Source organism: Centruroides sculpturatus, unplaced genomic scaffold (assembly GCF_000671375.1).
Source record: "Centruroides sculpturatus isolate CEXI.00-Female unplaced genomic scaffold, Cexi_2.0 scaffold158, whole genome shotgun sequence".
Lineage (NCBI taxonomy): Eukaryota > Metazoa > Arthropoda > Arachnida > Scorpiones > Buthidae > Centruroides > Centruroides sculpturatus.
Genome location: NW_019384347.1, coordinates 351,289 through 375,639, shown reverse-complemented (window position 1 = coordinate 375,639; position 24,351 = coordinate 351,289). Strand labels below are relative to the sequence as shown.

General features: G+C 33.3%; 3 protein-coding genes across 4 annotated transcripts; 2 read left to right on the top strand and 1 right to left on the bottom strand.

Annotated features, from left to right (window-relative positions):
• The first annotated feature begins 4,159 nt into the window (after window positions 1–4,159).
• On the top strand, window positions 4,160–6,410 carry LOC111636423 (trypsin-like). The gene is given in 9 exon segments (XM_023381673.1): window positions 4,160–4,267; window positions 4,526–4,608; window positions 4,681–4,787; window positions 4,877–5,139; window positions 5,227–5,381; window positions 5,383–5,426; window positions 5,516–5,778; window positions 5,866–6,020; window positions 6,094–6,410. Coding segments are annotated over 9 exon segments (1,311 nt in total). The 5' UTR covers window positions 4,160–4,191; the 3' UTR covers window positions 6,259–6,410.
• A 7,696-nt stretch (window positions 6,411–14,106) lies between these two features.
• Window positions 14,107–15,420, top strand: LOC111636221. The gene has a single exon (XM_023381434.1). The coding sequence runs from the start codon at window positions 14,107–14,109 to the stop codon at window positions 15,418–15,420; it is 1,314 nt and encodes a 437-aa protein (XP_023237202.1).
• An 860-nt stretch (window positions 15,421–16,280) lies between these two features.
• LOC111636406 (anionic trypsin-like) lies at window positions 16,281–17,730 on the bottom strand. Of its 2 annotated transcripts, none has more exons than XM_023381656.1 (6): window positions 17,634–17,730; window positions 17,487–17,572; window positions 17,326–17,429; window positions 16,989–17,251; window positions 16,729–16,886; window positions 16,281–16,659 (listed from the first exon to the last, which is right to left on the bottom strand). In XM_023381656.1, exons 1-6 carry the CDS (start codon window positions 17,710–17,712, stop codon window positions 16,501–16,503), a joined length of 849 nt encoding a protein of 282 aa, XP_023237424.1. In that variant the 5' UTR covers window positions 17,713–17,730; the 3' UTR covers window positions 16,281–16,500. The 2 variants fall into 2 exon arrangements, with proteins under 2 accessions (XP_023237424.1, XP_023237433.1); XM_023381665.1 differs by having other exon boundaries at window positions 17,326–17,414.
• Window positions 17,731–24,351: the final 6,621 nt, after the last annotated feature.

Here is a 24,351-nt window from a genome sequence, read left to right as displayed (position 1 = left end):
TTGTTTTTAATATGTGTGCAATATTAATAACATGTGTTTAATGTGTGCAATATTAAAAACATGTGTTTAATGTGTGCAATATTAAATTACACACATTAAACGAGATATCTCAAGAATGGACAAACTTTTCTTATCTGAGGATGAGAAGAAATTCTTCAGATTTCTTGAATAATCTATTTGCCCATAGAGATAATTAGAAATATTANTCTGTGGGCTCTGCTCGTAATATCACATTATTAATTACATCAAGCGGAAGTCAGAACACTGAAATTATTCCTTGTAGATGGAGTCTGACATATCCGGGACAGCCCATAAAAATGTCTAGATTATAAAAAAGAAACGTATAAGATATATTTAACTTTTAATCACATTAATCAATATTGATTACACGTTAAACTTCTAAGCATAGAAAAGTATTCATATAGTAACACAAGAATGGACAAACTTTTCTTATCTGAGGATGAGAAGAAATTCTTCAGATTGCTTGAATAATCGATTTGCCCATAGAGATAATTAGAAATATTAAAGTTGTTATAAAACCTTATTTCAAGAATAGAACAAAGGTAACTTGAAATTAAAAAAGAAAAATTAATATTTTACAAATTAATTTAAAATTTGATTTGATTGGATCGATGAGTAATGCAACACAAAACGACGATCAGGGAAATGGTTAACAGGGAATGCCTCCAGGAGAATTTTCTATGGAAAACTGTCTCCTATTTAGGTGTTAGAAATGAGAAGAAAACCCGGTAAATTACAGGTGGCCAGCTCATTGGTGAGGAGCGAACCCACGACCAATTGCCATGTTTAATGGTTTTCTTCGCTCGGACATACTTCAAAAATTAATAAATAAATTTAATTATGCTGATAATTCGTCTTATCACAACTTATTTACAACTTATTTGACTTACGAACGTTGGAACTGTTTTCCAAATAAGACAAAATTTTCTAACTTTTGTAATGAAGTATTGTAAGTATCTCCCTATCTCAATTTTCTTAAAATTTATATAAAAAATAAAAAGAAAAAAGCAGTAAATGGAAAAATTAAAAGAATTAATTAAAACCAGAAGAATTGTAATACATAAACGTCAATTTTATTACATTATTTTGTTATTAATGACAAAAAAAAGTTACACCCAATCAATATAATTTTAATAAACGGACGTACCGTAATTTCCTTTTTAACCTTGCTTCGTACGTCATCGAATTTTTAAAATTAAAAGAGAAGAAAAAAGCATTAAAATCAGCTATAAACATTCGTTTATTTTCTAGAGAATTTTAACATAGGCTACTTTTATATCAAAAATTTATAATAAATGGTTAGATATGATAAAAATGGAAGGTTATTAGCAATTACACGTTTTAAAATGACATTAATTGTAGTTCATATAATCTACAATATTTTTGTACTTCAATTAATTTTTTATTTTTGATTATTATCAATTTTATGGAATTCTTCTGAATTTACGTCATTAATTATACAATATAATTAAATATCGCAATATTTTAAAGAACTGTTTTCAAATATTCAATTGTTTTGACAATAATATTAAAATATATAAAACAAATAAATAATTAAAATGATAGATAAAAATAAATTATAAAACTCTGACGTAATTCTCGTTTCTAGAAAACAGATATTGTATTATATAATATATAATAAATTTCAATTAATTCATAAAATATGGAAATTCCATAAAAATGAAAATTAATTCAAGGATTGATTGTATTCAAAAGCAATAACACTAGAAAATATAGAGTAAATTATCATTTTCTAATAAGAAATATTAAATATATAGTGATCATGTGACATATATTATTTTAGAACCCAATAATAATATTTTATTAAGTTGTTTTAATTTTTTCATAAATGGGCCATTCTTATCTGTTTTTAAATAGTTTCGATGCGTTTATTTTAAATTAATTTAATATTTTCTATTCTACAGGCCATACAAAGGCACTAGGGAGGGCCGGTGCAAGAGAGCCAAGGAGGTTCTTTGCCTATAATAAAGATAATAACAATAAATAAATACATTAAGTATCGCATATAGCTGGTTGTATGGCAGAGCGGTTAACACGGAAGTCTACGCTCTGAAAAATCCGGAATCGATCCTGGCAAGATAAAAAATCTAGAAAATTTTCGGGAGTGGTCTATCTTGAATACGTTGGGGCCTCCGTTCCTCACCATCCAGTTTGAGGTGCCTGAATCAACCCAAAATGGGCTTAGAGAAAAGGCCTTCTTTGTCGTCGAGTTGTCATTTTCTTAATTCCCAAGGGAACTCTAAAATCTCATTTTATTTTTAAACTAGCCTGTTTATAAAGTAGACCTACCCCTCTCAGTAATTGCTACTCTTGGAGTTATTAAACATAAATTTCAAAAATATATGTAGAAAAACCAATTTTAAGAACAATATCAAAATACCTATAACTAAGTGAGAAGTTTATTCTCTTAAATAGCGAGCTTACAGAAAAATTATTACAATTAGTTTGGTTTACGCTACGCGACACGTAAACGATGCCTTCCCGAAGGAGGTTTATAGAAAACTGGCCCCTATTAAAGTGTTACTAACTTGAAGAAAACCCAAAAAACTACACGTGTCCACCCCGTTGGTGATGTGCGAACCCACGTATGGTGCTAAATGTATATCCTGCAAATCGAATGTAGACAAAAATTAATTAATTAATATATAAAAGTCCAATAAATATTTTGGGGTAGTAAGTTCGACATTATCTGAGTTAGTAGTATATTTACGGAACTGCCGAGTTTTGTAGCAATTTCTCGAACGGCCTAAGAGGGCCTAAGAAAACAAATAAACATTCTCATTTACAGATATAGAAGATTAGCTATTCATTTTTATTACAGAAAACTTTTTTACTGATGACAAAATTAACATACAAATATATAAATTTTTTATGTTAATATATTAATCTATATACATATATGTATATAGGTATTTTTTTGCATAATGTATCTACATACGATGCCCATTTTTATAACTTGTGCCCCATCTTCTTACAGTCTGTGGGCTCTGCTCGTAATATCACATTATTAATTACATCAAGCGGAAGTCAGAACACTGAAATTATTCCTTGTAGATGGAGTCTGACATATCCGGGACAGCCCATAAAAATGTCTAGATTATAAAAAAGAAACGTATAAGATATATTTAACTTTTAATCACATTAATCAATATTGATTACACGTTAAACTTCTAAGCATAGAAAAGTATTCATATAGTAACAACATATAGGATCTATCGAAATATATTTTCTTCCTCCATCTAATGAGACAGAGATACACTCGATTAGATGCAGAAAGTGAAAAAAATCAGATGCGTGGAACAACTTTTTAGTGTAGCTTGAATCTACTTAAACAAATTTATCAAATGCTCTATAGGATAGCATCAGCTATTGAATAGAGCATTTGATAAATTGTTTCCTTTATTGGAAATCGTTAAGAAAAGTAAATAGTTTATATGTAAATAATGATAAGTAAATAATGATATGTAAATAAATATATATTTCAATCATGTAAAATCAATAGAATATTATTTATAGAAAATTATCCTTAAGGTTCNCTGGTAATATCACATTAATTATTACGTCAAGCGGAAGTCAGAATACTGAAATTATTTTTTGTAGATGGGACTGACATATCCGGGACATCCCATAAAAAATGTCAAGATTATGTATGGTTTATAAAAAGAAAAGTATAAGATATATTTAACTTTTAATTACATTAATCAACATTGATTGCACGTTAAACTTCTAAGCATAGAAAAGCATTCATATAGTAACAACATATGGGATCTATCGATGTGTATTTTCTTTTTTCATCTAATCAGATAGAGATACGCTCGATTAGATGCAGGAAGTGAAAAAATGAGATGCGTGGAACAACTTTTTAGTATATCTACTTGATGCTATCCTATAGAGCATTTGATAAATTGTTTCCTTTATTGGAAATTGTTAACAAAAGTGAATAGTTTATAAATGATAATGATATATTTTCAATCATGTGAAATCAATAGAATATTGTTTTTAGAAAATTATCCTTAAGGTTCTAACTGCGGGATGACTAGAAATAATTCTTCCTGTTTGTGATATGGACTAGTATATAAGCAGAAATTATCTTTACGTATGTTTATTTTAAATATTATTTCAAAAATTCCATCACTTCATCAAAAGAAAATGGCTGAATTGTTATATTTTGCTTTTCTTTTTCAATTTTTTCTGGTCGAAATTTTTGCGAAAGAAATTGGTAATTGTAAGTAAAAATTTGTTTAATATTTTACTTTGGAAACTTAATCGATGCAGTTAAATGTGTAGACTGATTTACTCATGAAAATTAACAATTAATTCTAGATTTATTATGTTGGAATATCATAAAATCATCTTTTAGTTTATCTCGTACACTCATAAATATAAAGGCCTTGTTAAGCTTACAGAGCGATGAATTTGAATATAAAAAATAATACATGTTTTCAACTAAACATAAAAATATAAACTAATAATAATTTTTTAGATAATGGAACTTTATACGGGCCTGTTAAAGAAGGAAAAATTATTGGTGGCCAAGATGCTGAAGAAGGAGAAGTTCCTTGGATGGTAAATGATTTTTAAAGTCGCGTTTTATTAATGATAGCAAATTTTTAAAAATTATTTTAAAATATGTTCTAGGTATCGGTAAAGAAGTGGAGTAACGGGAATAGACGTTATGAACACTATTGTGGAGGATCAATTATTAATGCACAATGGGTTGTTAGTGCTGCGCATTGTTTTCTTGAGTAAGACAATTATAAATTTCATTAAATATTATTTAAATAAGCATGAATTAAATATAATGCTCATTACAATATTGGTTAATTTTTTTTAGTCCAAGCAGGCCCCAGGATTTGTTATTGGTTGTTGGTACTATCAAGAGAGACGGAGAAGGAGGAGACAATTATGAAGTGCAATCGATAAAAAATCACGAAGATTTTAATCCTGAAAACTTTGATAACGACATTGCTTTGCTGAAAATCAAAAACAATTTTTTATTCAAGAAACCTGTAAGATCCATTTTTTTGGGCACTGAAGAAATGTGTAGAAAACCTGGCTTAATGGGGATCGTTGCCGGATTCGGAAGAATAGTAGAAGGTTAGCATTTTAAACATGCTCATTATATAATTTCTTATCATGATTAAACCGTGTACCGCGATTATTCGTTTTATTATTTTATTACAGGAGAATGTATTTTTAAAGAGAATTTACAAACTATTGAAATTCCAATAATCAGCAATGACGAATGTGAAAAATGGTTCAAAAGCACGAATTTGAATGTTGTTATCAAAAATGATAAATTATGTGCCGGATATAAAGAAGGAGGCAAAAATTCCTGCNATTAATGCACAATGGGTTGTTAGTGCTGCGCATTGTTTTTCTGAGTAAGACAATTATAAATTTCATTAAACAATATTTAAAGAAGCATGAATTAAATACAATGCTCATTAAAATATTAATTAATTTTTTCCAGTCCAAACAGACCCCAGGATTACTTATTGGTAGTTGGTACAATCAATATAGATGGAGAAGGAGGGGACAGTTATGAAGTGCAATCGATAAAAAATCACGAAGGTTATAGTCCTGACAACCATGATAATGACATTGCTTTGCTGAAAAGCAAAAGCAATTTTTTATTCAAGAAATCTATAGGACCCATTTCTTTGGGCACTGAAGAAATGTGTAGAAAACCTGGCTTAATGGGAATTGTTGCCGGATTCGGAACAACAGAAGAAGGTTAGCACTTTAAACATGCTCATTATATAATTTCTTATCGTGATTAAACCGTGTACGGCAATTATTCATTTTATTATTTTATTACAGGAAAACCTAAAGACAAATTACAAACTGTTGAAATTCCAATAATCAATAATATAGAATGTCAAGAATGGTACAATACCCCCAAGACTGATAATGTTGTTATCAACGATAATCACTTATGTGCCGGATATAAAGAAGGAGGCAAAGATTCCTGCCAGGTAAGTATTAATGTAACAATTCTCATGATTTATATGTTTTATATTTTTAATTTTGAATCATTTGTACACAAAGGGTGATTCAGGTGGACCCTTATATATCCGAAATGGAGATGAAAGTTATCAATGCGGAGTTGTATCTTTTGGTATCGGATGCGCCCTACAGAATCGTCCTGGAGTGTACGCTAGCATCGGATACTTCAGAGACTGGATTGACGAAAATATTCAGGAAAATTCGTAGATAAATTTCACTTTCTGTTAAAACATTCGCTGATTTTTCCTGTGTCTAATTGTCTAATTTAAAATTTAAGCAATAATAGATTTCAGAGAAATGTACTTTCAATTAAACTTCTTATCGCTATTTTTTGGTGTTACTATTATTATTTTCTCACTGATCTACACATTTGAAATAATGATAGCATTTTTTGTAAATTTCTCTCAAATTAATGAATAGAAATAAATATTAATTTGTATCATTTAAATATTTTGAATTACTTTATTCTAGCATGAAACAATAAAAATTCAATGAAATTAAAATAAAATGTTATTATACAGTAAATAATTTTATAAAATATAATTATACAAAATGGTAATTATAGACACTTTGTATAATTAAATAGAAGTTTAGAGCTCTATACAGAAAGAACTAATAGACCAAATTCAACCAATTTTGGTGTGCACACTTCTTTTACCATGGGATATTGTCCTTGACCATACTTTCTATTCTCAAATAAAAAGTTTAGTTCCAAAATTTCTCGATGGGAAATTTGGCGCTAATGTCTCTGTAATTTGCATATTACGTAAGATGCAGAACAACTTAAGGGTTTATAAAGGGTTGCAAGCAGGGCCGTCAAGAATTTCTATGGAACTCGGGAAGAGCTAGTTTTTTTTTGAGAGCAACATTATCATTTTTTTATGAACAATTTAAATGCGTAGAATGTTTATTAATAAAAAGCAATATGAGACATTTTATTTTTTTGTTAATAAAAAATAACATTAATTTTATAGGAGTAGGAATTACTATGCCCGAGTAAAAATTTCCAGCTCTCTCTTCTCGAGAGCCCTGGTTGCAAAATATCTCCAATGTGGGTTAACGACAAGACATCGTTCTTAGATTTCATACTCGTTAAATTTTACTATCAAAGAGCAGCAATGCTAGTGCTGCACAAAAGAAATTTCGAGAGATTTAAAGTATTTGCGAAAAGTTCTCAGACTATTATTAATCTGGGGAAAATAATTTTGTGTTTTGAGGAAAATGGATCATTCACTGAGAAACCAGGAAGGTGTGAGGATGACCAGGAGTAAAGAGTTTAGTTTTTTACTCTTTATCACTTAATCGGCAATCAAGTCTGTAAGACATGCCCACAGGGTCGTAGGATGGCTTTAAATTGAAAGTTAAAGAAGGTGCGGAGACAAGGCGATCGTATAACCATCGTCTCCTGTCAGGATTTCCGACACCAGATAGGGATGAGATTCGCGCCCTATCACGCGTTGAAGTTATCGTTTAATTAGGAAGGCTGTTACGTTGATGAGTGAGGAGAGTATGCGACTCGTAGCGGGTGAATGGTCCAAACTTAGCAAATAAATGGGATCAATAAGTAAACATAACAATTAACGTTTAATAGATAAAAGAAATATACTATATACATTGCTCCAAATCGAATACAAGTTAACATAATCGAACTTAACTCTAAATACGCCTCTATTCTTGGATATATTATTATGCCGAGCATATACAGCTGATCTTAAATGAGAAAGTAATAATTTCTATCCTATCCTCGCGAGAGAGAGAGAGTTTACAAGTATGATATAAATTGTACTGCCTTACAATGTTAATCAATTAGTAGACTTCTTCTGGTCGGCTGCTAGACTTTGATACGCGGGACGACGGCGATGGAAGTTCGGGAGGAGAATGAGAATCTTGGAGGAAACCTATATGCGCACTAGTTAATTATACGGACCAGGGATTCTTCGGCCAACTACCGTCTTCTATGGCACGTTCGACTTCTCATGAACTGCCCTGAAAGATGGGAATACTATCCTTTTATCGGGCTCTCTAATAGCATAAAATGATTCGCGGTTACAACGGGATGCGCGATGACGTGTAGAGGTGATAAAAATACAGATGGTGGTCAGAATTACCGATAAAGTTCTGTGGGAAAGGAAGTTGATTTCCCTTTTTTCGAAAAACACGACGAATGTAACTACCCTTTTTGTGAATAATATGTAAGAAATAATATCTTTTCTTATACTAATTAACCTAATTAATTCCGATTCTCACAAAGGGGTCTCAAACCGGTGAAACCGGTGAAAACAAATTGTTGCAACCGTCTTAGTGAAACGGCAAATGGAGAATCCTCAGGACAGATCCAGTGCGCGTAGGATATCATAAAGTGCGAAAAATTTTGCGGGGATGTCTCATAGTTACGAATTGCTTTCTGATGATTGTGCTAGGCGGAAATCATTTGCCAAGCAATTCATAGCTCGGATAATGATCGACGATTTCTGGCCCTGCCAAATTCTATGAACAGATGAAACCTATTTTTATTTGAATGATTTGGTGAATATTTGCAACTTCCGTTTTGTTTTTCTCCTGGAGAAAACCCGCATGTTTGTCAATAAATTCTGTAGCATCAACCAAAAATCACAATGTGTGCGGATTCACAGCATCCGTTACTATTGGACTGTATATATTTGAAGAAAACTGCATCTGAACCAGTGACGTCTTCTGTGATAATGCCATTAGGTATGGAGACATTTTCAAAACTCTGTCATCCTGCGCTTTAGCAAAGAAATTGTTTGGATACCCAATCTTTATTCAAGATCGAGCACCGTCTCATATTTGTGTCAATGTATGAAAATTATTGCGTCAGCATTTCACAAATGAAAGTGATTAGCCGATCATTTGCAATCGCATAGCCACTAGTGGCATATTATCCTATGGCCAAAAAAAAAAAACAATTGCCTGGGGCTCCCTATTATTGGGATCAAACCAAACCTTTATAAGAAAATATTTTGCGCTAAAAATTTCCTAGAAGAAAAATGTCTGAAGTCAACACTGCACATGGGCTGCCTAATTCAAATTCGTTCGGGTCCCATCAAGCTCTAACGCGTCACTCATGGCCACCACGATCATCAGGCTTGACTTCGTGTGATTTTTGGTTATGGGGAAACTCAGTGGCTTCGCGTAGTGGGGGCGGCAGGGGCGGCCCGCCCCGGGCGGCACTTTTTAGGGGGCGGCAAAATAATAATAATATCAGTAAATAATAATAATATGTTGTAAAAATTTGAACCATTTCATTCCATATTTTAGCCGTACATACGATTCGGACCAATTGAAATGAGCACGGGCAATAGTGTTACCATCCGGACAGTCCGGGAATCGACTCATCGTCCGGGTGAACTATTAATTTTACCCGGCGATAACGTGCGAAACCTGTCGACCTTTTTTTTATTTTTTTGCTTGTATGATTCATTCATACTCATATACACCTCTAATATCCAATAGAGCTAAGTCATCTAGGTTACTTACGTTACTCCTATGCAAGTCTCCCTAGTCCCTAACTGTAACTGATTTAGAACCAGCATGCACTGCACATTATTCTTCGCATTGCAAAATGACATACGCATGCTGTTCGAACAAACCTCACCTACTGTCCGGGTTAGCGATTTTAAAAAGGTAGCAACACTAGCACGGAATTTTTCATTACTTATTCTGTGACGAAACTGAATTTTAGTCTTTTAAATCGAGATACCTAAATAAGGGGGGGCGAAATTTTCCTCCGCCCCGGGCGGCTGACACCCACGCTACGCCACTGGAGAAACTTGAAGAGATTTGTTTATGAAGGCGGTGTTTTCAACTTAGCCGTATTAAAAGACAAAATTTCTCTGCATGTCGGAAAACTGCACCCGTCAATTACAATCCGCCGTCGAGTGCGTTGTCGAATGCATACTTTACAGGGAGATATATGGTCACATGGCACCACACACAATTTTACTTTAAATAATTACTAACTGAAATAAAATAACAAAAAAAAACTAAATAAAACTATGCATCTAGTAGATTTAGATTTTGTGTTAGAAAATTTTTCTACAAAGGATCGAAGTTTGGAACAACATAGCTTTTGGTGAAAGAAGTCCGATAAAAAAGCAAGTTGCAAACTTCCGTGATAAAACCGGGAAAGTTATAAAATTCGTTATTAAATTTTTTTTCCCTATTCAGAAACTGAGTAACATGCAACAAATATTAAAACTTGTAGTATTATACCTTAAAGTATTAAATAAATCGTTTATAATACAAATACAGTAGAACCTCGAAAACTCGGCTCTCGATAACCCGGCACTCCGGATAACTCGGCCACACCCTGGCAGGGCAAAAAAATCCTTAGTTAATTAATTTTCATTATAGACAGCTTTATAAAAGTATAAAAGCTCTCATAAAGTATTTTTCTGAGGTCTGTCTTATCAGGTAAATTACTGTACACAGTGTATTCATTAATTTTCATTTTCATGTAGTAAAGGCTCTATGCCTTCATAAAGGACGTACTTTTCCTTTGTTTAAGGGTATTTGGGCAGTTTATTCTCTGTTATATTCTCAAGTAAACAATACATACAAGTACAGTACAGTATTTTCTGAGGAAACACTCGTACTTATTTTTTTAACCCCATTCCCGATAACCCGGCATTTTCACAAACTCGGCCACCCTTCGGTCCACATTAGGCCGAGTTTTCGAGGTTCTACTGTACTGTATATTATAATATCCAGAAAAGGACACATCTGCAATCGCGTCGAAACTCCAAAGGTAGCGTTCAGGTTAGAGCACTAGTGCGCCCTACAGTGCTCTAATAGTCTTAAAATACCTGAAATGAATCTTGGTTCTCTCAAAATGGCGTCCACCTGAATGCGCATCAGCTTAATGCATGCAAACATGAACGGCTTAGTGCACACTAGGATGCACCAGTGCTCCAGTCTAAACACAACTACTGTATTTGTTAATGCTGTTTCTGTTAAAGAATTTGCGTATTCTAAAGATTATTTAATGGTTACCTAGAATTATTGTAGATGTTATATATGATGAACAATATTTATTGTTTTTATTTTTTGCTTTATCTGCTCTTTGGGCAATTTTTTCATTGTATTATTTATTACTATTAGACATAACATTAAAAAAAAGCAATTAGGATTTCAACTCTAGTTTGAAGAACTTTCAAAAATAGCATTCCATCTAATATATTTCTCTGGAAACAATTTAGAAACAGCTTGTGAAATTTCAAAAGAAATAATAATAAAAAAAGTAAAATTACAGTCTTAGGTTTAGTTTGTCTTTTATTAGATTGAATAACATCCTTGAAAAAAAAAATGTAAGATGATTATAGGAGAGGGCGTAGTTAAATAACACACGCTTCTGGTTATGGACATTACATGGAGACAGTAAGATAAAAAAAGAAAATATATCATAAAATACTATTCAAGGCTCAAGGTCTGGAAACTGAAAGGGGAAAATGTTGACAAAAGTTCTAGTAGATCTTGAATGGAAAGAGTGAGGAAGTCTTGAGACAAGAGCAAAGTGAGATTAGTGAAGAGTGAAATAAGATGGCAAATATTATGAAAGAAACTGCGGAGGAGTTATGTGGCAAGACAAGGAAAGGGAGAAAGCTGTTGTAGAATAGAGAAACACAGGATGCGGTAAGGCAGAAGAAAGAAGGTTTTAAATTTTGAAAGAGAAGTGAGATTCAAACTGATAAGGATAGATATAACGAGTGTAACAAGTAGGGACGTCCGGATACCACAGAAGTATCCACACCAGTATCACGAGTAGTTTAAAGTGTCAATACCGGTATCGGTATTTGTATCGAACTTAAAGTATTGATATCAGCCGGTCAAAGCATCCCCAGGAATTTTTCGGGGGTTGTCCGTTCGGATATGTCGGGCCCCGTCCCTCACCACCCGGTCGCCCCATTGTGGTCCTGGTCGAATGGGCCAGCTTTAAGTGGCCCTCTTAGTACCCACAGGGCGGAAAGAGTAAAAAATAAAAATAAAAATATCAGCCAGTATCGGCATAGGGTATCGAAACTGGTAATCTTGCTGTCCATCGCTGTGACTTGATTTAGAAACGTTTTATTTAATTGAAACTTTTCATTTTAACATAAATAACGTGTTTTATTCTAGTTATCGGGCTGCAATTTAAACAATTGTAGATCTATAAATTTCTACTGTCGTCTACCCGTCCGTCTGTCTTTCCTTAATCTCGAGAATGAAGTTAGAAAGATGAGAGACAAGACTGGATACGGAAACCATAGGGGCAGCAGGCCTATATACGAATTTTGATGTAAGCCAGAAGTCTCGTTGATTCAATTTAAAATTTTTTTCTGAAAGGTGTTAAATAGCTAACCGGCACGAGTCTATTGTTAAACGTAAAGTATGATGTACAGGGGCAAGCCACTACTAATTTGAGGTGGAGAGCATATACAGTAGAGCAGTGTTTTTCAACCTGTGGGTCGCGACCCCCCTGGGGGTCGCGAAAGCCTTACACGAGGGGTCGCGGGTAAAAGAAAGTCAACAGCACTCCGAACTCAATGTTCCTATGAGAGGGAAGTATCATACCATACGTGTCATAAGTTAATGTCGATCCTTCTTAAATTCTCATTTTAGTCAACAATAATTTCTCTCAACAGAAAGAAACTTAAATACATAATTTTTAAAATCACTGATATAGTTTTAATATCGCCCTAGGGGGTCGCCAGAACTTTTTAACTTGTAAAGGGGTCGCGTATTCAAAAAGGTTGAAAAACACTGCAGTAGAGCATCGATTATCCGACCCCCGATTAACCGTCACATCGGTTAACCGACCGTTTTAGTCAGCAAATTTCAAATGTCCGCTAGTGATGTGGCGCTACAATATTTGGCTATGTCTTGGCTACTTTAATATTATTTTTGTTAAATTTTTGCGTGATTTAGCTGTCAACATGGCTTGACCATGAAAGGGAGGCCAGTATTTAAACGAGACTTAATTTTCTAATTGTGAGTGGTTGTTTGTTTTGTGAGCAATAAAATAATTTAAAAATAATTTTTAACGATACAATAGCGACGATTATTATTTTTAAAAAATTTTGTTATACTTAACATCGATGAAAATTCAACGCGAAGTAGGTTAATAGCGATATACTAATACACTAATTACATGGGATATACTAATATACTATAGTACTATACTAATAATTATTTTTTCATTATTTTCGGTTATCCGATTTTTTCAGTTATCCGACCAACCCGAGTCCCCAATTGAGTCGGATAATCGATGCTCTACTGTATTTTAAATAAAACAAATTAAAAATATGATTAAAAATTGCAGCTCGGCATTGTGACAATGTCACAATAAATATTTTCTCGTTATTATTAACAAATTATTAAAACTAATATCTAATATAAATTAAATCTGTATCAATTAATTTGAAATTTTAATATATTTGCAAATTTTTCAAATAATCGGCTAGGTTTTTTTCTTTAAACTCTTTTCCGCCCTGTGGGTGGAAAAGAGTTTAAAGTTGCTTAACTTTTCCGGCAACATTTAAAATTGCGTGTGACGCTATCTGTTATATTTTATTTTAAAACTTTTTATATTTTGAATTATTATAAAATGACAAAAAGCTTAATTTTGAGGGTAGGGACATATTTTATAAAAAAATTGTAAATGCTAATAACGAGTAAAATAGTCATTAAATCCGATCCTACTTGAGATATGATACACGATCTCTCTTTATCTGCCCACCCCTAGCCTTTAAGCATCAAGATTTAATAGCATCAATTTTACTAATATACAAATCTCCATGCAAAATTTCAGAAATTTTCGACAGAAAGCACAGAAGTTATTAAGCTTTAAAGAGGGAGAACATAATCGTTTTCCCCAAAGGGCAGTGTTGAGGATTTTGGGGATCATGTTTCATAAAACTTTTACCTGGAGGGTGCATGCGGATTTTTTTGCGTTCTAAACTAACGAAAGCAGGGGCAATATTAAAGTACTTTACATCAAGGCGTAACGGGGCCAGACGAGAGTGTCTACTGAGGATCATAAAGGCGGTATTGGGCCCAATGGCGGTGTTCGGGGCACCGGTGCTGGTGGGAGCGCCGAAGACGACATTAGCTTGGATCGAGGGGCCGATCCGGGAGGCGTTACGGACAGCCTTGGGCGTCCCACGTACGACCCCTCTGAGGTCATTATATGCTGAAACAAGCTATATCCCACTGAAGGAGCGGATCCGGATGAAGGCGTTAAAGATCGGGATAGTTAACTTCTCCAGAGGGAAATATAGTCCGTTACATCGGATCTTGGCAACGAAGGAAGGTATTCTATACTACAAATGGAGGAAGAACCAACAGCCATATGTAGCGTGGCTGTATGAGGAGGCTAGCCGTTCAAAAATTCCAATCAACCGGATTTACAGACAACAGTCGGTGCCGCCGGAGGCGGAGGCAGTAAGGAGGAGGCTGAGTTTGACAGATTATAGGGAGGTGGAAGGGTTATTACCGGAAGCGTATCGGGCGCATTTTTGCTGGATAACGGATAATAAGTGGCCAAAGTGGATACTTATGGGGGTGGATGCCTCGAAGTCGGAGGGCCATACGTTTTTAGGGATAGTGATCCCGTCGCAGGGGAGGTCAGGGGCCTGGTTACTAAATGAGGCCTGCAGTGTGTTTGGGGCGGAGGCACAGGGGCTCCTGTGGTCTCTAAGGGTGATGGGGAAGGTTAAAGAGCCGTGCGCGGTTTTTTCGGATAGTTTGTCGGTACTTACTGCTGTGGCGAACGTGGGATTTTCATCCCCGGGCGTAATTATTGATTTCGCAGCGGGCCTGGGTTTAAGGCAGGAAGCCTGCGTGGCCGGGTGGACCCCAGGGCATACAGGGGTTCTTATTAACGAAGGCGCAGATAGGTTGGCAAGGGTCGGGGAACCTGACGGATCGATCTGGCGGGCGTTAATGCCACGGGACGTGGCAAGGGCGGACAGGGTGAGGGTAATTCACCGGCTAACGGAGTGTTGGACATCCGACTTGAGGAGAAAGGGCAGGGAATATCTTTGTCCGTTTGCCAACTGGCACTATAAATTCGCGTCGAACAGGTATATGGAGACTGTACTCGCGCGCTTGCATACGGAGACGGCCCCTTTGAATGATTTTTTGCACTCCAGACGGCTACACGACACGCCTCAATGCCCTCACTGTAAGGAGAGGGAAACGGCAGCGCACTTCTGGCTAGAATGTCCGGAATACGCCAACGCTCGCAGAGACCTGGGCACCGCCCTAGGAGTAAGACTAACTGATAAGAGCACAATGTGGGAAATCTATGCGCCGACGACAAAGATCACACCCCGCCATCTAGTGGTGGCGTTAGAAGCATACATCGCATGAACCAGACGATTTAAGTAGGGGAACCTGAGAGTGGGAAAATCGGAGAAAGAGCTAGAAAGAGCTAAATTCTCCATATTAACACTGAAGAAGAAGAAGAGGAGGAACATAATCGTTCCCCCAACACACTAACATCATACATACAGAAAAAACCCGAAATTTTTTTTTTTTTTTTTGTTTTAGATTTCGCGAGGTTTCAAGGTTTCCTGAGTCCAATAATGTAAAAATCTTGGGGGTCGTTCGGTCGATCGCCATACTTTCCTTGTTATAACAGTTATATATAACAGAGCTGGAAAAGAAATAGTGTAAGATTCGGATTTGATTTCGGCCGAACATTTTGTTTTCTATGCTTTTCCTAAATGATTTTATGAGGCCATTTTTTCACAATTTTCAGGAATATCCCAATTCATTTAAATTAAATTGACGGTTATTAAAGTATTAAGTTTAGTTCAGTTAAATTCACCAGTATCTACAAAACTCCTATCTAGTCATCAAAAATTGTTTGTTAAATATGATTTATCGTAAAACAAAATTATAACTCGATAAAATTGTAAATGAACTAACTAATTTAAGATTAAATTTTATTATATTAATTAATAAATTGTTTATTTAGTTTTTCCCAAAATTCTTATTAAATAATTTAGATTAATTAAATTAAATAAATAAAATCTAAATTAAAATAAACAAATAAATAAGTAAACTTTGCATATTTTATATTATTTATTTTATTTAAAATTTATTTTAATATTTTATTTTTATTAGAATCATTAATAAAGACGGAAATAAAAGAATAATTCTTAATCTGTATTCTTCGTCAATCTTGTATTCTTCGCCATTAGGCCTATATTTTTCCAAGAAGTTGTAATTTTCCTAGTTTTATTTAGTAAATGTGTAGATTTTTATAATTAAATGTAACGGTGTTATCAATCTTATCAATTACTTCTGTTAAATAAATAGAGATTTAATAAACTTGTGTTGCCGATTAACAAGCAATCGAGAATTAAGCCATTTGACATCCTTCCGCCAACAGAAATAAAATATGTCCTCTAAGTCTAAACTCCTTGCTAATAAAGTTTAAACATTCTATTTTATAATTCTTTCAATCCAGAGTATGTAAGAACTAATTCGAGTATATATGCCTGGTGCATAAGGTCGAGCACATCCGAGACCATTAGATACGATTCCGATAAGTATACCACTATTATTATTCTCTTTAAGATACAAAGGTCCTCCAGAATCACCCTTTAAATAATAACAAACCATTGGAAAAGAAGTAAAAAAATTTTTAACAATAAACTTCATCCACTTTACCTGACAAGAATCTTTTCCTCCATCTTTAAAACCGGCACAGAGTTGACTATCTTCGATTTTCAAATCCATTCCTCTATAATTAAACCAATCTTCACACATTCTATTGTCGATGATGGGTAGATCTACAACCTGTAATACTCGCGGATAAATACTATACCCTAAAATATAAAAAGTAAAATTGTGTATGATTTATTCATCAATATTAACTACAGTAGATACTTTCATAATATAAAAATATGGAATTTTTTTTATATAATTACTTTCATTCACTGTACCCCATCCAGCAACAGTAGCCATTTCATCGTTCAGTTCGATAAGTTGTTTATTCAAGTAGATAAATCGGATAAAGTCATTGTAATAAATGCTGTTATTAACTTTCAGCAAAGCGATGTCATTGCTAAAAATGTAAGGATCGCCAAAGTTTGGATGGATGCATATTTTCTTTAAGTTCATATGAACCAAGTTTCCACTGTCAATATAGCGGCTTCCAATTCGTACAAAGTAAATATAAGGTACAGACGAACTATAAGAAAATAATTATTTTATAACCAGAATTATTATTCACTTAGATTTATTATTCTGGTGTGTTGAACATACATTAAAAAACAATGAGCCGCACTGATAATCCACTTCTCAGCAATAATGGATCCTCCACAGATAAATCTGTCGTATATAAAAATCTTTGCCTGAAACAAGTAAGCCTACAACTTTAAGAGGTATGAGAAATTATTCACTAGATGAAAATTTTAGTTTATTACCATCCAAGGCACCTCCCCTTCATCCGCATTATGGCCTCCAACTATTCTCTCTTTTACTACAAATTCTTCACTGTAATTCGCATTCCCTGTAATATAATCTATTAGAATTACAATTTAAATTATTTCATAAAGTAGAATTTTACTTACCGAAATCAAGATGTTTTCTACTAAAACCCAACAGAAAAAATTCGGCAATAATAATAATAATTTGAAGCAATTCGACCATTTTAGATTTAGCAAACGATACTTTCGCGGCTATTCTTTATAAAATTTTGCATAAAAGTACGTGGAGATATAAAGAAAATATGAATTTATTTAATTAAAAACCGGAGATATACAACAATAAATTAACATTAAAAGTGGGTTATTCTATTGTAAAAGACGATTTCTACATAAATATGACCTATTTTTAATATATGAAAATGATAATGTAAATCATTCATAGTAAACCAAAGGTAAAAAGGTTACATTGTTTTATAAATAGGGATAAATAAAGGCATTACAATGCCGGATGCTACACTTTTTGGCATTGAATTTCTCCCATGCAGTTTCAGAGTACATCACTAAATTTGTGTCGACGCAATAAAACCTTTTTCTACTATTTATTTATGTATGACTTCTGTTTAACTGTTCTTCTAAAAGTACACATTATTAAATAATTTCAACATTACGAACCAATCTTTAATAAAAACTTATTATACTTTTCATTACACTAAAATATTCGGTTTAATTGTAACAATATTAAATATTTTGAATATATCAGTTTTTAATGATAGGCCTAATTGTATAACCTGGACAATTTGCTAAAAAAATCTTTGTAATTAGATATACTTTATAGATATACTTCTATACTGTACTCTAAAATTTGTCTTTGCCTTCTAATTATGGAGCTTTTTTCGGAGACATAAAAGTTTACACCACAAAATTTTCGGTTATTCTAACCGAAAATTTTGTGGTGTAAACTTTTGTGGTGTAAAATTTTGTGGTGTTCTCATTAATTTATAATCAATTATGCTCGCCAAAATATAAGCCATTGAAAAGAGCACCTTGAAAAAACTGTGGTTATATTGATAACAATATTGTAATCGAATTCCAAGGTGAAGACATTTTTTTTTAATTCTTTCCGCCCTGTGAGCACTAAGAGGATCTCTTTTAGCAAGCCCATTATGGATTCGGCCAGGCCCACAATGGAGCGGCCGGGTAGTGAAGGGGCCCGACATATCTGGACGGACCACTCCCAAAAAATTCCTGGGGATTTTTCTACCCGTCCGGATTTGTTTTCGGGTCCCCCAGAACGGGAGGCTGCCAAATTGTTCATTGGATCAAGAACGTGATGTTTCTAATTATAAAATTTTTTTTAGATTTATTCGTTTCAAATTTTAATAAATTTCTTAAATTAATTTATCTTAAAGCAATAAATATATTGGGATACAATAAATTCGCCAACGTTTACAATTCTGAATGCATTTTTGTTTGCTTTTTCTGTTGTCAAGACAACCGAACAGACGATGTTAATTCGCCCGTGGAATCTCGGGAAATTAGACATGCGTAGAAGAGAAAAGAAGAAATGTCGTCTGTTAGTAGGGTGGCGGTAGAATTCAAATTTCCACGATTATACTTTGTATTCTTATGTACAGCCGGAAAAGTAAACTGAAGCGACAGGGTAAGTTCGTGTCTGATTTCTTTAGAAAGTAAGAAAGATCTCAAAATCCGGGCAATTACAAATGAATGCCACTTCCCCATAAACGAATGACGTAATACTTCGGTTTGTGTGTATCATATTTAACAAGTGATACACATAAAATATTTGTACGTTATTAAGGATATATTAATAAAATTTATTTTGTTATCATCTACAGTCCATGCTCCCTTTAAACACACATACATACATTATTTGGTTTGAAAGCAAAAAAAACAAGCAACGAGTTGCTTAACTTTCCCTGCAACATTTGGTGGCGCCATCTGTTACGATATTTTGTTTAAAATCTTTTTATATTTTTAACTATTATAAAATGGCAAAAAGCTTAATTTTGAAGGTAGACATGGGTTTTAGAAAAAAATTGTAAATGCTAATAACGATTAAAATTGCCATTAAGTCTAACCCTACTCCTTTATCACCCCATCCCTCATGGACGAGTGGTCAAGGTGGCAACCTACTGCTCTGGGGGATTTTGTTTTGAATCCGGACAGGTCGATAAATTCCCAGGAATTTTTTGGGATAGTCCGTCTGGATATGTTGAATCCATCTCTCATCACTCGGGCCCCATTGTGTGCCTGGCCGAATTCATAATGGGTTTGCTAAAAGAGGCTCTCTTAGTGTCCACAGGGTGGAAATAGTTAAAAAACAAAAAAATAATAACAGAAGATGGTTATTTGTATACGCAAGTACTTAACTGTGATGAAACTTCATTTTATTAAGAAATTTCCGAGAAAAACATTTATTTTGATAGAAGAAAAGCACGCTATGAGACACAAGACATTGAAAGACAAATTTATGCTAATGCCTACTATTAATGCAATTAATGATGCTGTTCTTAGGCTTCTACTAGTGTACCATTCATCCTGGTAATGCTATGTAGGGTGAAATGAAGCTTCCAAAGACTTGAAAAGTAAACACTCAATTTTCAGAGACTCATCTTTCGGAAATGCTTGAGAAGTGGGTCCTATATTTTAGACATGGAGCTGTTCGTGTTTAGGGCTATATGCTCACCAACTTTTGTTCGAATTGGAGACTTCAAACGTCTCTCTGTCTCCTTGTGGATGTCAGAGCCCAACATTCTTCTATATAACAGAGGGAAAGTATGGTGATTGGTGAAAAAAACGACCCCCTCCATTTTTGGACTCTGTGACCTTGAAACATCAAAAAATGCAAAACAATTTGGGGTTTTTTCTGGTATATTTGGTACACACACACACACACACAAAAGTTATCAAGCTTCAAAGAGAGTGATCAAAATATCAAAATCATGCTCCCACATATACCAAAAAAATGTGTATATATATATACACACACACACACACACACACATATATATATATATATTATGTTTAGAGTTTTATGTGTATATATATATACAAATAAAACTCTTATCCCAACTCTCAAAATTAAGCTTTTTGCCATTTTATAATAATTAAAAATATAAAATAACAGCATACATGATAACAACCAGGAATTTTTAAAAATATAAAAATTTTAGAAAATAAAATATCAGAACAGATATGTTACATGCAGTTTTAAATTTTGCTGGGAAAGCAGCAATGAGTTGCTTAACTTTCTGAGTACATGAGTAGATTATGTTAGTTCTTTGGTGAAAAATACTATAGAGAAAATAACCTTGACAATAAATGTCTTGTGACTGTAGATAAGAGACTGTCCATAAATTAGGTTCACATTTTTCTCGAAATTTTTACTCTCCCTCTCCTCTTCGGATGTTCAGTGAAACTCAATTCCCTTCAAAATCTTTACCACTTTATGAATAAAATGTATATCTATATATATGTATAAATGGACATGTATGTCCCTATATCTCACTTTTTTGCCAAAACTACATATCGCACGTGAATGGTGTTTGTATGTGGTGGTAGCCCCAAGTCTCCATTCGTGCATAGGGGTGGTTGCGTCTCGATAGCTATAAGGGTGCAGGAGATATGAGGCAAAGTGGTTGAAAGTGGCTTTCTATTTCGAATGTTTTGTTCGATTTTTTCGAATTTGTTCGAATTAAATTCGAACATAAAATTCGAATTGGTTCGATTATAGAACGATTGAAAACGTTCCAGAAACGTTGAAATTTGTTCATTTGACTAAACGTAAAAATTCTCTAATTAGTCTGGAAATGGGGGACTTAATTCTTGCATTTTGTGAAAACAGGTAAGATTAGCTATAATGTAATTATCTTAATCTTCACTATCGTTACTTTTTGCCCAGCGAAGCGGGTCCTTGCAGCTAGATTCTAGATTACTTAGAAAAACAGTCTTTTATATATATATATAAAACTATACTATTACATACAAATAAAAACCCAGCGAAGCGAGATCTTGCAGCTAGTACTGTATAAAATTCAATGAAATAAAATTGATGTTTATTGAAGTTCAATTCCATCCTCTTGTCATAACCCTTCCTTCCCTTCCAATGTTTGTCATTTATGTCCATATGTGGACAGCTCCTAATTGGATGCGCATCCACCTGGCATTACCAGGTACGACGGTAACATCCATTTTATTTATTTATTTTGTTTTAGCATCTACTATGATGTCATTGCTGTAACCCTGTTGCCAATGCTTTGCTATATACTATAGAGAAAATAATCTTGACAATAAGTGTCTTACAATTGTAGCTCTGCATCTGATCATGATCATGATGCAACTGAACATGATCCACTTATGTGAGATTTTTGCTAACAGGTAAGATTAGCATTTGCAATGATTACCGAAAAGTATTAATTTTGAAAGGGTATGTAGGAGTAGGTTTAGGGTAGGTTTACAGGATGTTTTGAGTGCCTATGAAGAACTGAATGATAGAAAAATGCATGAGGCTAAGCAGTCAAACATACTGTGGTATTTCAAGTACACATATCAGCCAAAGCAGACAATCCTTGACCTTCAGCATTGAAGCAGGCAAACATAGGTGTAGTAGACATTAGTGACCTGCCTGTTCTGATGGAATCAGGCAACGATGAGATGTTTATAGATGAGCCTGTTCCTTACATCAGTGTCCTGTACAGTACCTTCCATTACACCAACCTTTAATGACAGTCTAACATACAAGGTACAGTACATAGCCACCATTAACTCAGCATCTTATAATGCACTCACTGACATCCTTATTCTGATAGTAAGTGAAACTATACTGTATGTAGGTGTACTGTACATTATTTCTATTTTGTACAAACTGTTATTTATCATATCATTTGTGTTTTTACTATATTTTAGTGTTAGTTTAGGTTTTGTGTTATTTGGTAGATTATATTTTGGGTCTGAGAACACTTAAAAAATTTATCCCAGGCAGCATGCTACAATTAGAACTGAATAGATACAAACTAAATACAATATTGATAAAAAGATATATTAAATGGCTACAAAAAATAATAACTTCCAGAGACTTAATAACAAAAATACTGTATTTACTATATGATAAATCAAGAGATATGGACTTAAAACTAACTGGATAGTATAGTACAACTATCGAAGATTTTAAATACATATGATATTTCTATGGAATTATTCTTGGATCAGACTAACAGTTTTGAACAACAAAGTAAGTTATTAATACATAGAGTAATGGAATATTCCATCGTACAAGATATTGAAGACATTTAAAAAAGAACAAATAGAAATTGGTATAAAATAATTTTAAACTACCCATTAATCAACGATTATATGCTAACAAATCTTGCCTTTAACATTAAAAAATTCTTTATACAATTAAGATTAAATCAAAATGGAATAATGTTGGGAAACAAATACATAGAATATTTGCAATCCAAATGCCCAAATTGTGGTATGCCATTATCAAAAATACACATTTTTAGTAAATGCGACAATGAAAACGATAATGCTAAAAGTTCTGAAATTAAGCAAATAGCCAATTGTACGAATGAAATTGATATGTACAGTACAAGATATTGGACAGAGCAAATGTTAACACTATCTTTAATCTTTATAACTATATGAGGAAATTTTTCAAATAATAAACAGTTATTCAAGAACTTAAACTGAAATATATGTTAGATACAGATATAAATTTTATGTAAAGAAGTTATTGATTGTAAAGTTGTTATAATTTATGTTAAAATAGCATGCCCCTGTAACAGATGAATGCCTAATACATTAAATAAATTTGATGATGATGAACACTCAAAAAAAATTTTTTATGTAAATTAATAATAATTGCTTCTTCACCTTATGCCATTTTGGCTTACAAAAGGTTTCATAAGAATGCCTTACTTTTGTAAAGTGGGCCTACCTGTATTTGTAATAGTTTAGATCAGTGGTTCTCATCTGAGGTCCATGTAACATTACTGGGGGTCCACATAAAAAAATACCAAATTGGGGATTCACGGTGATATTTTAGTGATCAATAGGGTAATTCTCCTTCAGAACAATTGTTTTATTTAGAATTAAATTTCTACAGTATATATATATTGTTTTCTTTATTATTCATTTCTTGCATAAGGTTTAAAATATTGAATATGTGTACAACATATATATCTCATTGACAAAAGTCAAAGAGAGATTATAAAGCCGGGGTTTGTTAGGAAATCTTATACCATCAGCATCATGTCACTTGACAGTGACATTTGTGAATGTTTTCCTTTCTTTTTTCTTAGTGAAAAATATAAGGTTTTTTTTCTGTGCAATGTCTATGGGGGTCCATAAAAAAATTAAGAGGAAAAGGGATTCATGGATAAAAAAAAGTTGAGAACTACTGGTTTAGATCAATGGTGCCCAAACTCTTTGATTGGTGAGTCAAATTGTACCTAAGTCATAAGTAAATATTAGGCAGGCCATAAATATTTCAAATGTATTTCACATACAAAAAATAGGTGCAATAATTTGTAAGTAATGTGTCAAATTTGTTTACTGCCGGATTTGGTCTGGGGGACATAGTTTGGGTATCATTGGCTTACTTGTTAGATAAAACCTAGAAAATGTCATCTGAAAATAAAATATAGCCCAAAGTGTATCAAATCTATATTAATACATATTTAAATAATGAAATAAATATGTATTTCTTTAATTAATGAAAATATATAAGAAAATACTTTGATTATCCTCAAAAATTTGCCATACATGAAATAATAAGTCAAATCTATCAAGTTAATACATGAATATACATACATCTTTGTATATCTTGGGTAGCTTAAGA

Coding starts and splice junctions, on each gene's coding strand:
- LOC111636221 (XM_023381434.1), top strand. CDS start 14,107: ATGGCGGTGTTCGGGGCACCGGTGCTGGTGGGAGCGCCGAAGACGACA.
- LOC111636406 (XM_023381656.1), bottom strand. CDS start 17,712: ATGGTCGAATTGCTTCAAATTATTATTATTATTGCCGAATTTTTTCTG. Junction 17,573..17,633: donor TAGAAAACATCTTGATTTCG/GTAAGTAAAATT, acceptor ATTATATTACAG/GGAATGCGAATTACAGTGAA. Junction 17,430..17,486: donor AAGGGGAGGTGCCTTGGATG/GTAATAAACTAA, acceptor TTAAAGTTGTAG/GCTTACTTGTTTCAGGCAAA.